Raw genomic sequence first — 13,922 nt, 5'->3', positions numbered from 1 at the left:
ATACCAGTCCTTTACCCAATTCGGTTTTTTGCAGTTTCAGTTATCCACAGCCAGACCATATGGCCTGCAAAGCCTAAAACATTTACTATTGAAAATTTATTTTAAAAAAATTGCCAATCCCCTATGTTAATGAGAAAGGGCCTGAGTACTGAAAGAAGACACTGTATATTCAATCAAAAATCATTTCATTACTCTGCTGGCCTAAGTTCAATTGGCTGTTTAGAGAACTGCTGACCATGTACTTGGGCAGTTACACAAAAATAAAAATTATATATTTGGATGGGATCGTAGCTGTCATCTAACTTCAAACTTTATTTAAAAATGAAGATAGTTTTTCCCTTCTGATTTTAACTGTAATCAAGTTTATCATGGAGGAACTAAAATTTTTTCAATTCTCTAATTAATAAGACTTTGAAAGTTTACACTTTCCCCCCTATTACAAGCAATGCAACAATTAATGACCTTACACACATTCCTATCTTTGAGCATCAGTCTGTCTATCTTAGGTAAAATTTCTGTGAGTGGAATGGCTGGAGTAAGGATATTCACCTTTTTAACTGATTCATCTGTCAAAACATCTCTGTTAATAGTTATACTAATTTATACCATACATTAAAAAAATCATACTAGAGTGTTAACTTCTCCATATTCTTTCCCATCAATAGCTATTACCAGACCTTTAAACTTTAAGCTTTGATAGTCTGGACAAAAAAATTTAAATCACTCTTTTATTGTGTATTTCTTTATTTATGATGTTAGGCATTCTCCATCTCTTTACTGAACATCTGTATTTCTTTTTCTATAGATTGCCCATATGTATGATCATTTTTTATTCTAAGCAAGTTCTCTTTTTCTCTGACTTGTAAGCAATCTTTTCTTCTGTTCTTAGCTAAGTTTTGTTTTGTATTTTTTTAATTAAAAATTGCTGCCAAAATTTTACCATTTCTCAAAGTGATCACATCTTTTTTCTTCCTTTACTCAATAAAATATCATCTCTTGCATTCGTAGAATGACCAATCATGGAGTTTGTTCTTTCACTATAAATTCTGGATTCAATAACAACATGCTCATTTTCCTGGTAAGCCAACTGAGTCTCAGAACAGTGGTCTTGTTTACTTAACTTTTTCCATTTTACCACACCTCCTAGGATACTTGACACTTAGTGTTTAATTGAGGATCTAATAAACCACTTATAGCCCAGATCTTCAATAAATAGTTTTGCACTTTTACTAAATTTCTTCTCAGACTAATGTTAAAACCACTTAGGCAGTAATGTCATTTGGTAAATTGTGATCTGCTTGAAAACTAGCCCCTCACTCTTATGGCTCAAAAATTTTTTATGAATAAGTTCAAATAAAAAATCATTGTGGTTTGACAATTTATTAATCATTTCCTTTGTTAAGATATTTTGTTAAGATTATTGGTCATATAAGTGGCAAATTTATCCTAGAGTTTCAACAATTTAATAAAAGGATTTTATTTATTTATTTTTAGAGAGGAGAAGGGAAGGAGAGGGAGAGGGAGAGGGAGAGGGAGAGAGACATCAGTGCGTGGTTGCCTCTTGAGCACCCACCACTGGGGACCCGGCCTGCAACCCAGGCAAGTACCCTAGACTTGGAGTCGAACCGGCAACCCTTTCGTTCACAGGCCAGCACTTAATCCACTGGGCCACACCAGCCAGGGCTCAACAATTTCTAATAAGTAAAATTATTTTTCTCACTCACCTTTTCCAGATCAAGTTCTTTTAAAAGAATACTTGCATTCTTGTTTGCTTCTGCAGCCTGCTGATCTTTAGCCTTTACAATTGTCTCAACACATTGGTGACATTTTTTCAACAATTCCTATAGTGAAAAATGGAATTATGTCAATATAGAAACACATAACATAAAATGGCCAAATATAATGAGTTGATTAGCATACCAAAATCCAGAGCTTAAAGCTCAAATAATTAAAAAATCACCAAAACAAATCAAGCCATCCTTTGAGTCTAATTATGAAACAACCTTTTTTAAAAATGTTTAAAATTTATTTATCTTTAGAGGGGAAGGGAAGGAGAGAGGGAGAGAAATATTAATGTATGGTTGCCTCTCATGTGTCCCCTGCTGGGAACTGGCCTACAGCCTCGGCATGTGCCCCAAATGGGAATCGAACCGCGATCCTTTGGTTCGCAAGCCCACGCTCAATCCACTGAGCTACGCCAGCCAGGGCTGAAACAATCTTTTATTAAAGTAAGGAACCATTTTATAAAAATTTTATATGTTCTTAGAAAACTTTCTAAATCAAGGCTAACAATAAGCATTAGCTGTTACTGTAATTATGGTTCAGAAAAGAAAGGGAATAATTTATTAAAAGTATTATATCCATTCCCTATTTACAAATGGAGAAAATAAAGCATGGAAAAGCCCGGGTGATCAGTCTCACAGATGAACAGGTTAGTAACTGCACATTTGAAATATAAACTCCACAAAACCCCAAAATGTGCGTAATAACATATTAAACGTACCTTATCTGTAATCGTCGCGATGTACCTCATGCACTCTATATCAGAAGGGAACTGATTGACTTCCTTCACCAAATACTGAACAACTTTTACATGACCCTATAAAAGAGTACAACAAAAAATACACAAAAAAATCATTTGAAATTTTGCCCATATGCTTAAAAACTTAAAGAGTAAAAGGTATAGTAATACTTCTAGATAGTTCACTAGATTACAAATTGAAATTATAGAAATAAGAACAGTTTTGAGTTTATAAATAGAAAAAGTACAATATGCTCAGGAATGTATGGTATTGACCAAAAAACATTTCTCCTGAATTTAATATGCCCATTTCCCACTGCAAGTAGAAAAGGTTTGGTAAAGTAGTCCTAAAAAAATGAGGACATTCTAGATCCCAAAGCATTATTTTGTTCTCACTTTACTAAACAAGGTAGATTGTCACATTTATCTGAGTCTTATGACTTGAAACCCTGTAAAACACTTTAAATGTCATGATCAGAGGCTGAATAATGTGTACTCAATTCCTAGTACATCTATCACGACACAACCCAACTTGCCTAGTTTCCCCTTCTATTAAGGTTCTAAAACATACTCTAGAATTAGTCTAATGGTAACAAAAACAAAAACAGAAAAGTCATTGCCTCCCGGGCAGAAAATTAACTGAGAAAAAGCATGATGAAATTTTCTAGAATTATGGAAGTATTTTATATCTTTATGGGGTGTGGGTTATATGAGCATGTGTATTTATCAAAACTCATTAAACTATAGATCTTATATTTGTGCATTTCACTGTATGTAAATTACAGCTCAAAAGGAAAGAAAAAAATTGAAAAAAAGAATTAAGTCTAGAAAATATTTAAGATTTTTTCCTAAGACACATAACTTACACTGCTCTCATTCAGTAGCTATTTAGTTACCAGCTATTATGAGTTAGGCACTGCACTAACCAACTGGGTATAAACATTGGTGAAAAAGTCATGGATCTTGGTCTTCATGGATCTTCCAGCCTAGTTGAGGAGATAGGCATTAAAAAAGTAAACATGTTTTTGAATGTATAATTACAAATTGGGCTAAGAAAAATAACAGTGCACTATAAAAGAGAAGAAAGACCTTTTTTATATGGGTGTTAGAGAAGGACTCACTGAAAAGTGACATTTTTAAACAAAATACTTTGTTTATTTATTTATAGAGAGAGGGGAAGGGAAGGAGAAAGACTGGGAGAAAAACATCAATGCGTAGTTGCCTATCATGTGTCCCCTACTGGGGACCTGCTACCCAGGCATGTGCCCTGACTGGGAATTGAACCAGCAACCCTTTGGTTCTCAGGCCTGTGCTCAATCCACTGAGCTACACCAGCCAGGGAGAAAAGTGACATTTAAAATGGGAGCTAAAGGGTGAGTAGAAGTGAGCAAGGTGATAAACAAGGGAAAAACATTTCAGGAAAAGAAAATCAGTAAGAAAAAGCCCTGAGGCAGTTTAAAATTTAGTGCATTCTAGGTCAGTTGTTGAAGTAGAGTGAAGGGGAACAGTAGCATAAATGACTGGTCCGGGGAGATTGGCATGAGTGTACCTTGCAAGGCTTTGTAAGCCATGTTAAGTAGTTTATAGTTTATCATAATTGCAATGAGAAGGCTTCTGAAAATACAGCAGACAAGTGAACCTTCATATACATATATGTGTGTGTGTGTGTGTATATATATATATATATAAATATATACCTCCGTGTGTGTGTGTGTGTGTATGAGGTGTAATAAATTTTTATGAAAGAGTGCACTTATTTTTGTTCCTCCTCTGGTAGAGAAGACATCCATCTGCAAATAATATTTACCCTTAAATCTCATGTTTTATCCACAACAGCATAATAAAACTAGTGTAGACACAAAGTGATCTAATAATAAAGTTGCCTGTAGTGAACTACCATACAGCTGTTAGATTTGGCCACAAATACAGTGAATCTATAGTAGTGACTGGTGTATAAATATATAGTCAATTATCTGAAGTCAACTGATCTTTCCCATTTGGTTTTAACTTAGAATTGATTTAAAATTATTAAATTTTATCCCCCCCCACCCACATCAAATTACCTTGCGAAATGCTGACATAAGAGGCGTGATTTTCCGGTTATCGGCTGCATCCACATCAGCACCTGCTTGCACTAGCAACTGCACCACATCAAAATGACCACCATTGGATGCCAACCAAAGGGGTGTGTTTCCCTTCTTGTTATGGACATCAATATGGGCTCCCCTATAAAACCAAAACATCTTAATATAGTTCATTTCCTATGAGAAGAGGCACACTTCTGTTTTTCTTTGTCTTTTATTTTTTGCAAAATATCATGCAAATAATCTGCTCTTTAAAATGTCAGTAAAGTAGAACGATTTTATTAACTTTAATGGCTCTGTGAAAGAAATAGTAGAAAGATCTAAACATAAATATAAAATTCACCCACCTACTAATCAGGAGCTCACAAAATTTATAGTGACCTTTGTCTGCTGCTATTGTTAAAGCAGTGTCTCTTGAGGAAGGCACAGGGGGCGCATTGACATCTGCTCCTTTATCAAGGAGAACTCTTCCAACCTCTGCATATCCTCCAGAAGCAGCTTCCATCAAAGGAGTAAGACCAGTCTGTTTAAACCAAAAATTATTCAAATAAGTTAATATAACTCTTTAAAAGACTAAAACAATTGACTTGGGTTTTCCATTTGTGGTTTTCTCTCATACAACACTTAAGCAATACTCAGACAATTTCACTAAAAAGCAAGTGGAAATCATTAGATTTAGTTAGACAAACCAGAATGAATTAACTCATACTAACACATGCTAAATTAAAAAAACTGTAACTTGTGTATTGTTATAAATTTACACATGAGACCATAACTTCTTTAAAAAATAAAGATATTAAAAATGAATAAAAAGAAACTTAAATAAGGCACAATGTTCAATGGGAAAACTTTTTTAGAAAATACTTTATTGAGAATGCAGTCTGCTAAATAACTCAGGGTAAATTCTTTCAATCGTATTCAAATTTAGGTAAAACAGATTAAAATACCACTTCATAATCTTTTACTATCTTTTGTTCATTAGTCTCCAACATTTTTGACAAAAGACATTTCCTACTGGTATCACTTTCAAAATAATATGATTTCTCTAGGACTTCTAAAATCAAATGGATCACACTGAATATCTATAATATGAAAAGATAAACTAGATAGCAGGGAAAGCTCATTTCTTTTTATTTTATTTTTAAAATATATTTTATTAATTATTCTATTACAGCTGTCCCATTTCTCCCTTCATTCCCTTCCACCCTGCACACCCCCTCCCACCCACATTCCCCCCTTTAGTTCATGTCCATATCCCTACTGTCTATGCTACTTACTCTCTGTACCTTTCCTCCCTCTCTCCTTTCACTCCCCTGTTGCTAACCCTCCATGTGATCTCCATTTCTGTGGCTCTGCTCCTGTTCTAGTTGTTTGTTTTTGCTTTAGATATGGTTGTTAATAATTGTGAGTTTGCTGCCTTTTTACTGTTCATATTGTTCATATTTTTTATCTTCTTTTTCTTAGATAAGTCCCTTTAACATTTCATATAATAAGAGCTTGGTGATGATGAACTCCTTGAACTTGGCCTTATCTAAGAAGCACTTTATCTGACCTTCCATTCTAAATGACAGCTTTGCTGGATAGAGCAATCTTGGATGTAGGACCTTGCCTTTCATGACCTGGAATACTTCTTTCTAGCCCCTTCTTGCCTGTAAGGTCTCTTTTGGAAAATCAGTTGACAGTATGATGGGAACTCCTTTGTAGGTGACTTTCCCCTTATCTCTTGCTGTTTCTAGAATTCTCTCCTTCACTTTAATCTCAGTTAATGTAATTACGATGTGCCTTGGTGTGTTCCTCCTTGGGTCCAATTTCTTTGGGACTCTCTGAGCTTCCGGGACTTCCCGGGAGTCTAGGGTATCTCATTTCTTTGTGCAAAGAGAAGTCTGAGGAAAAACTACACTTCTTTATTAAATTTTAAGAAATATAACTAATGAAGTTCAGGGAGAAAATATGAAATTTTCATTCAAACCCTCTCAATTAGAAATGACTATCAGACTTCTGGCCAAGATGGAGATATAGGTGGAAACACTGCTTCCTCGCACAACCAAGTTTAAAGACAACAAAGTTTAAGTAACAAAAACGCAACCAAAACAGAGAAAATTGAACTATACTGAAGTCTGACAACGATGAACCTTTCAGCCAGACCGGTAAGAGGGGTGGAGCCAGCAGCGGAGCAGGGTCGGGCAGGAAAGATCTGCCTGACCAACCCAGGCGTGCAGGCAGCCGTTGGCGGATCCCAAATGTGGGGTAGCAACAGGCAGACCCAATGAGGGTGCAAGGCAGCAGGCTAACCATGGTCATACATTCGATGACCATTCATTCACATAGATAAACCAGGTGAAGGAGCGATCAGTGAGACAGACCATGCAGGCCCCAGCAGCGGGAAGCAAGAGAGGGGACCGCCATTGCCCCTCTTTGACCCCGCCCCCACATATAGCATCACAGCCCAGCAACTGAGTTGCCCCGCCCTAGGGCTCTGCCCCTCATACATAACAGGGACAAAAAGACCAAAACATTATGGCTCAAGAAGAACTCAAAACCCCAGAGCCAATAACTCTAAGTGACCAAGAAATAGCCAACCTATCAGATGCACAGTCCAAAACACTGGAGATCAGGATGCTCACAGAACTGGCTGATTTTAGTCACAAATTAGAGGAACAAATGAAGGCTAAACTAAATGAAATAAAGGAAAATGCACAGGAAACCAATAGTGATGGAAAGGAAACTGAGACTCAAATCAAGGGAGTGGACCAGAAGGAAAAAAAATGACCAAACAGAAAAATATAAAGAAACAAGAATTAAAAAAAAAAATGAGGAGAGGCTTAGGAACCTCCAGGACATCTTTTAAACGTTCCAACATCCGAATTATAGGGGTACCAGAAGGGGAAGAGGTATAGCAACAAGTGGAAAACTTATCTGAACAAATAATAAAGGAGAACTTCCCCAATCTGGCAAAGGAAATAGACTTCAGGAAGTCCAGGAAGCTCAGAGAGTCCCAAAGAAGTTAGACCCAAGAAGGAACACACCAAGGCACGTCCTAATTACATTAGCCAAGATTAAAATCAAGGAAAGAATCCTAGAAGCAGCAAGACGTAAGGGGACAGTCATCTACAAAGGAGTTCCCATCAGCCTGCCAGCTGATTTCTCCAAAGAGACCTTACAGGCAAGAAGGGACTGGAGAGAAGTATTCCAAGTCATGAAATCCAAAGACTTACAACCAAGATTGCTCTATCCAGCAGAGGTCTCACTTAGAATGGAAGGACAGATAAAGTGCTTCTCAGATAAGGTCAAATTCAAGGAGTTCATCATCACCAAGCCCTTATTATATGAAATGTTAAAGGGACTTATCTAAGAAAAAGAAGATAAAAAATATGAACAGTGAAAGGACAAACTCACAGTTATTAACAACCACACCTAAAACAAAAGCAAACTAAGAGGACAGCCAGATCAGGAGTGGAACCATAGAAATGAAGATCACATGGAGGGTTAGCAACAGGGGAGTGGGAGGAGGAGAAGGGGCAAGAAGGTACAGAGAATAAGTAGCACAGACAGTAGGTAGAAAAGAGATAGGGTGAGGGCAAGAATAGTATAGGAAATATAGAATCTAAAGAACTTGAGACACGTGGACATAAAGTAAAGAGGGAGGAAATGGTAGGGGAGGGGGTGTGCAGGGTGGAGTGGAATGAAGAGGGGGAATAGGACAACTGTAATGGCATAATCAATAAAATATTTTTTTTAAAAAGAAATGACTATCAAATTGGCCGTTGTCTAATTATTAAGAATTCTACATAAGCTATGTTTTTCTAGGGATCTAAGTACCAAACAATCCCAAGCAATAAATAAATAAATAAGAATAAAAACACTGGCATACTTTTACCTTCTGAATTCTAAATAGTCAAGGAATTATCAGAATCTCTCATAGCCAGACTAGACTTTAGCTGTCTTAAATTTATAATGTATGTACTAATTTTTTGATTGGGTTTTTAACCAATAGTAAGCACATGCCTCATTAAAGGAGTTCTTTAAAAACCTACATTAACGGACTCCACAAAATAACCTTACTACTCCAAAATACCTTACTATAAATTAATCTTGCTACATTCAAAAGTTGCAGCCTGGCTGATATGGTTCAGTGGATTGAGTGCTGGGCTGCAAACCATGGGGTGACCAGTTCCATTCCTGGTCTAGGACACATGCCTGGGTTGTAAGTCAGGTCCCCAGAAGGGGGCGGGCAAGAGGCAACTGCACATTGATGTTTCTCTCCCTCTCTTTCTCCCTCCTTTCCTCTCTCTAAAAACAAATAAATAAAATCTTTTTTAAAAAGTTGCAAACTGGAGGATTAAGAGAGCCAGTCTGGCCTGAACTTGGAAAAAGAACTGATTCTACTTTTTTTTTAAGGGTCATGATGATAATGATATTGTTTTCATTTTAAAAAAACATATTAATTATGCTATTACAGTTGTCCCATTTTTCCCTCCCTTTATTCCCCACTGCCGCCCTGCACCCCTTGTCTACCAGCATTTCCCCCACTTAGTTCATGTCCACGGGTGATACATGCACGTTCTTTGGCTTCTCCATTTCCTATATGATTCTTAACCCCCCCGTTTATTTTGTATCTACCATTTATGCTTCTTATTCCCTGTACTTCCCCTCTCCCCACTGATAACCCTCCATATTATCTCCATTTCTGTGATTCTGTTCCTGTTCTAGCTGTTTGCTTAGTTTGTTCTTATTTTTGTATTTAGATTCAGCTGTTGATAGTTGTGAGTTTGTCATTTACTGTTCATAGTTTTGATCATCATCTTTTTCTTAGATAAGTCTGTTTAATATTTCATATAATAATGGTTTGGTGATGATGAACTGGACCTTACTGAGAAGCACTTTATCTGCCCTTCCATTTTAAATGATAGCTTTGCTGGATTGAGTATTCTTGGATATAGGTCCTTGCCTTTCATGACTTTGAATCCTTCTTTCCAGCCCCTTGTTACCTGCAAGATTTCTTTTGAGAAATCAGCTGATAGCCTTATGGGAACTCCTTTGTAGGTAACTGTCTCCTTTTCTCTTGCTGCTTTTAACTCCTTCATTTTAACCTTGGCTAATGTAATTATCATTTGCCTTGGAGTGTACTCTCTTGGGTCCAACTTCTTTGGGACTCTCTGAGATTCCTGAAGTTCCTGGAAGTCTATTTCCTTTGCCAGATTGAGGAAGTTCTCCTCCCATTATCTTTTCAAATAAGTTTTCCATTTCTTGCTCTTCCGCTTCTTCTTCTGGTGCCCCTATGATTTGGATGTTGGAACGTTTTTGTACAGGGGGGGCCCTAAGCCTCTCCTCATTCTTCTGAATTCTTGTTTCTTTATTCTGTTCCGCTTAAATGTTTAATGCTTCCTTTTGCTCCAAATTATTGATTTGAGTCCCAGTTTCCTTCCCTTCCCTGTTAATTCCCTGTGCACTCCCCTTTATTTCACTTTTCACAGCCTTCACTTTTTCCTCTATTTTGTGACCATATTCATCCATTCCTGTGAGCATCCTGATTACCAGTGTTTTGAACTCTGCATCTGATATGTTGGCTATCTCTTCATCACTTAGTTGTTTTTCTCCAGTTTTGATCTGTTCTTTCATTTGGGCCATATTTCTTTGTTTTAGCACTGTGCGGCTATATGTAGGAGATGGGTCAGAGGGAAGAATGCCACTTGCTGGGCTCTCCGCCAGTTTTCAGTTACTTCCCCTGCTACCCACAAGCAAACTGGGCCCTTCTGGTGCTGATTCCCAGGTGGGCGGGTCTGTGAACATTCTAGGACTTTGTGGGCAACAAACTCTCTCGTGAGGCAGGGAGTTTCTCCTGACGCTGCAAATCCTACAGGTTTTTATGCCTGGAGGTTTTGAGGCTTTATTTCCCTACCCTGGAACCCTGGGTTGTATGGTCTGTTTTACTCCCCAGTTGTTCCTCCTGGTTTATCCACATGTAAATGTGGGACGGCCTGGTCCACCAAACACTGCCTTGCCTGCCCTGACCAGCCAACCACCACTTCGCCTGTGCAGTCCTCCAGCCACTGCCTTGCTATGTGTTCCTCTCTGTCCCAGCTTCCTGTCTTTGCCCCTCCTACCTGTCTGAAGGAATGTCTGTTCTTTAACCCCTTGGTTGTTGGACTTCCATACAGTTTGATTTTCTGGCAGTTCTGGTCTGGTTATTTTTTTTGTTTTTAAATTTGTTGTTGTCCTTTTGGTTGTGTGAGGAGGCAAAGTGTATTTACCTACGCCTCCATTTTGGCCAGAAGAGATTCTATTTTCTTCACTGCACTTAATAAAAGCCATGAGTGGTGATAGTGTGTCACTAACCACTCTACAGCACAATTTCCCAATCCTGCATTGGGACATCAGGTTTAACTCGTGACAATTTAAAATAGCACACTGAATTTTAGTTGAAATGCCATTCTCCTTCTACTAGAAATATATCTGAAGTAGGTGACAAGTTATAAAATGCTTACCTTTGCTCTATGTTCAACATTGGCTTTTCGGTCCAGAAGCAAACTTACTACTTCTGCTCGGCCTTGGAAACAGGCCAAGGTAAGAGCTGTGTTCCGATTGGTTTCTATTTGGGCATTAATGTCTGAACCCATATCGAGCAGCAATTTCACTGCAGGAACATGTCCATTCATTGCAGCCAACATCAGGGGAGAAATACCTAGTTTACTCCCAGTCCTAAGAGAAGAAATGTGCATATTAGAAGATTAAAATATTACCTGTTGTTTTTTAAAAAGTATAGAGAACAGTATAGAGAAAAGTACAAAAGATGATAATGTTTCAGTAAAAAGAAACCAATGAGTGATTTGTTTAGATTAATAATTAGAACTAGGAAAGTTTCACAATTTAAAACATAATTCCTATTTAGAGGTTATAAATTTCCAACTACAGATAACAAAGTACTTTCTGAAGGAGATCTCTTTAAAAACAGCCACCTTAGCTGAACTAATATGTGATTTTTTTAAAGCACATTACAGAAATAATTGTTGGCCCTTGCAATTTTAGTACTATCTTAATTAAAAATGATATCTGTCCAAATATTTAGGGAAAGATACTAATTCCAAGTAGTAAGTTATTGATCATTAGGAAGAAAACAAACAACTGATAGATACCTGGAATTAATTTCTGCCCCTGCATTAAGCAGAATCTTAATGATATTAACATATCCTCCAGATGCAGCTAGACTCAGTGGTGTATAATCAGACACATTCCTATGTTCCTTATTTGCACCTCGAGCCAGCAGCAAGTCTACCACCTAGAAAGTAAAATATGAACAGAGAAGTCCAGTTTATACCAAGGGTTCAATTACAATACAATTAATTAGGCTTTATGTATTCAAATATCAGCATTAGAGAAATGGATTCAGTTTCACATCAAGGAATACGGAGCTTTGAAATCCCAACTGTACTGAAAATATAAGATGTTACTCTTTCTATTTGTCAACTGTTGAGTAATGAATTTGCATTTCCTGTATGTCAGAACTGTGATTCATTTATTACATGCATATTTAAAATATGAGCAAAATATTTACAAAATGAAAATTAACAGGAACATACCTCTTGACGTCCACCAGAACATGCCAATGAGAGTGGAGTATCTTTAGTTCGTTCAGATTGTGCTTCTATATCTCCACCTTTATCCAAAAGGATCTCAACCACTCCAACATGTCCTGCTGTTGCTGCCAAGATCAGTGGTGTAAAACCTAAACCAGAAAATAAAAATCTCAAACAAATGTGTGGTTTGGTTTCTACTTATTAAGCTATTGCTTTCATTTCTTTATTGTTATAGTAGAAAAAAGTCTTTGGGGTAGATGCTTATAACCATTTAACATAAAACTGCTCTAAACCCTAATTTGTTAGTTACAAAAATACATAAACATCTGATAGAAGGGAAATGCTAAGTCAAAGAAAACTATACACACTTGTACTTCACTGATGATCTACAGTCTAATTTTTGGAGAATAATTTGGCTCTGTGGATGAAAAAAATCTGAAATTCAGAATTAAAATATGCTTCCCCATCTTTTTACTAAGATAATCTAGGAACCACTTATTGACAGTGACTACAATTGACTTTATTTTTGACTGATGTTCTTTACCTTTTTTGTCTCTGTGCTCGATTTTAGCATCTCGTGCAATGAGTACAGATACAAGTTCTTCATGACCACCAGCACAAGCTAGTGTTAGTGCTGTATCATGATTGCTCTCAGTCTAGAAGGGGAAAAAATAAGTTAGACTTTTGTTTTTATAATGCAGTTATTAATTGAGGAGCAAATAATATTTTTGTAATTAATAAACAATGATAATTTTCCAAAGTAAATCAAAATGTGTAAAATAAGTTTAAATAAACCAAAACACTCACGTGTGCATCAATGTCAACTGACGGATACACAGGGGGCAATGACTGGGAAGCCACATTGCTTGGAGACTGTGAACAGGGTTCAGATGTAAGACATTCTGTGGTCTGAGAGGAAGTGTTTGAACCAGTGGGCACTCTGCTACTCACAGCTGAAAAACAATATTCATATTCCTGAATTCTACTAAACAGAATGAAGTCATTCATATACAAAAAAAACCAGTATCCAGTATCAGCAATATAATGTAGTAGTTAAGTACCAAGCTTTGGAGTTAAGATGGACCTATGTTCAAATCCCACTACTGACTGTCTACTCTCGGGCAAGAAATTAAGCCTCTTGGGGAGTATCAATTTTCCTTATGTTTAAAACTGGCATAATAACAATAGTACATGCCTTAGAAAGCTGTTAGAAAGACTACTTAGAATAATGTAGGCAAAATACTTGGTACAGTGCCTGTTATTGAGTGCAATATAACAAATGGTAGCCTTTTACATTATCAATGAAAAGAAAATAGTTTGCAATTAAGAAAATTAAAGAACTTTATATCTTAATTTGTTAAAGGCAATTAGATAAAAATATCTTGAAAACAATGCAAAAAAAGGGAGGCGAGAGAACACGTTAGAATATTTCTCACATAAGTAGCAGAAAGCATCTACTTTTAGAGAAATTCAGTATTTGCTTTAAAAATTTGCTACAATAAATCAGTGTCTGAAAAATCAAACTATTTAAAAAATGAATATTGGAACTTTTATTTGGAATTTCAATATCTGGCGTTTGAAAACTTTGTTAGTTGAAATTATATCTTTATGTTTTCATATATTTCTTGCATTTCATTAGAGATGAAGTTTGCCTCAAAGAGAGGGAAACAGGACCTATCTCAGAGAGATGTTGTGAGTTGTCTGTGAGATAATTTATAAAAAGCATTTAACATAGTATTTGGC

At 36.7% G+C, this 13,922-nt stretch overlaps 1 protein-coding gene across 11 annotated transcripts in view; it reads right to left on the bottom strand.

Annotated features, from left to right (window-relative positions):
• Nucleotides 1-13,922, bottom strand: part of ANKHD1 (ankyrin repeat and KH domain containing 1) — a 119,683-nt gene that overhangs the window by 22,623 nt on the left and 83,138 nt on the right. For 10 of the 11 annotated variants that reach the window (XM_037061905.1, XM_037061948.1, XM_037061913.1 and 7 more), the window contains 9 exons: nucleotides 12,987-13,132; nucleotides 12,724-12,835; nucleotides 12,183-12,328; nucleotides 11,739-11,881; nucleotides 11,091-11,304; nucleotides 4,953-5,128; nucleotides 4,585-4,747; nucleotides 2,504-2,599; nucleotides 1,725-1,841 (listed from right to left, as the gene is read on the bottom strand). In XM_037061905.1, coding sequence (XP_036917800.1) covers nucleotides 1,725-1,841; nucleotides 2,504-2,599; nucleotides 4,585-4,747; nucleotides 4,953-5,128; nucleotides 11,091-11,304; nucleotides 11,739-11,881; nucleotides 12,183-12,328; nucleotides 12,724-12,835; nucleotides 12,987-13,132 — 1,313 coding nt within the window. Of the gene's footprint in view, nucleotides 1-1,724; nucleotides 1,842-2,503; nucleotides 2,600-4,584; nucleotides 4,748-4,952; nucleotides 5,129-11,090; nucleotides 11,305-11,738; nucleotides 11,882-12,182; nucleotides 12,331-12,723; nucleotides 12,836-12,986; nucleotides 13,133-13,922 lie in introns of those variants that run through there. The other variant, XM_037061937.1, reaches the window with a different exon arrangement.

The sequence above is a fragment of the Sturnira hondurensis genome, unplaced genomic scaffold, assembly GCF_014824575.4.
Source record: "Sturnira hondurensis isolate 20B ecotype Veracruz unplaced genomic scaffold, ASM1482457v3 Scaffold0001120, whole genome shotgun sequence".
In the NCBI taxonomy this organism is placed as follows: Eukaryota; Metazoa; Chordata; class Mammalia; order Chiroptera; family Phyllostomidae; genus Sturnira; species Sturnira hondurensis.
Note: the sequence above shows the minus strand (reverse complement) of the source record. Positions and strands in the feature narration are given on the sequence as shown.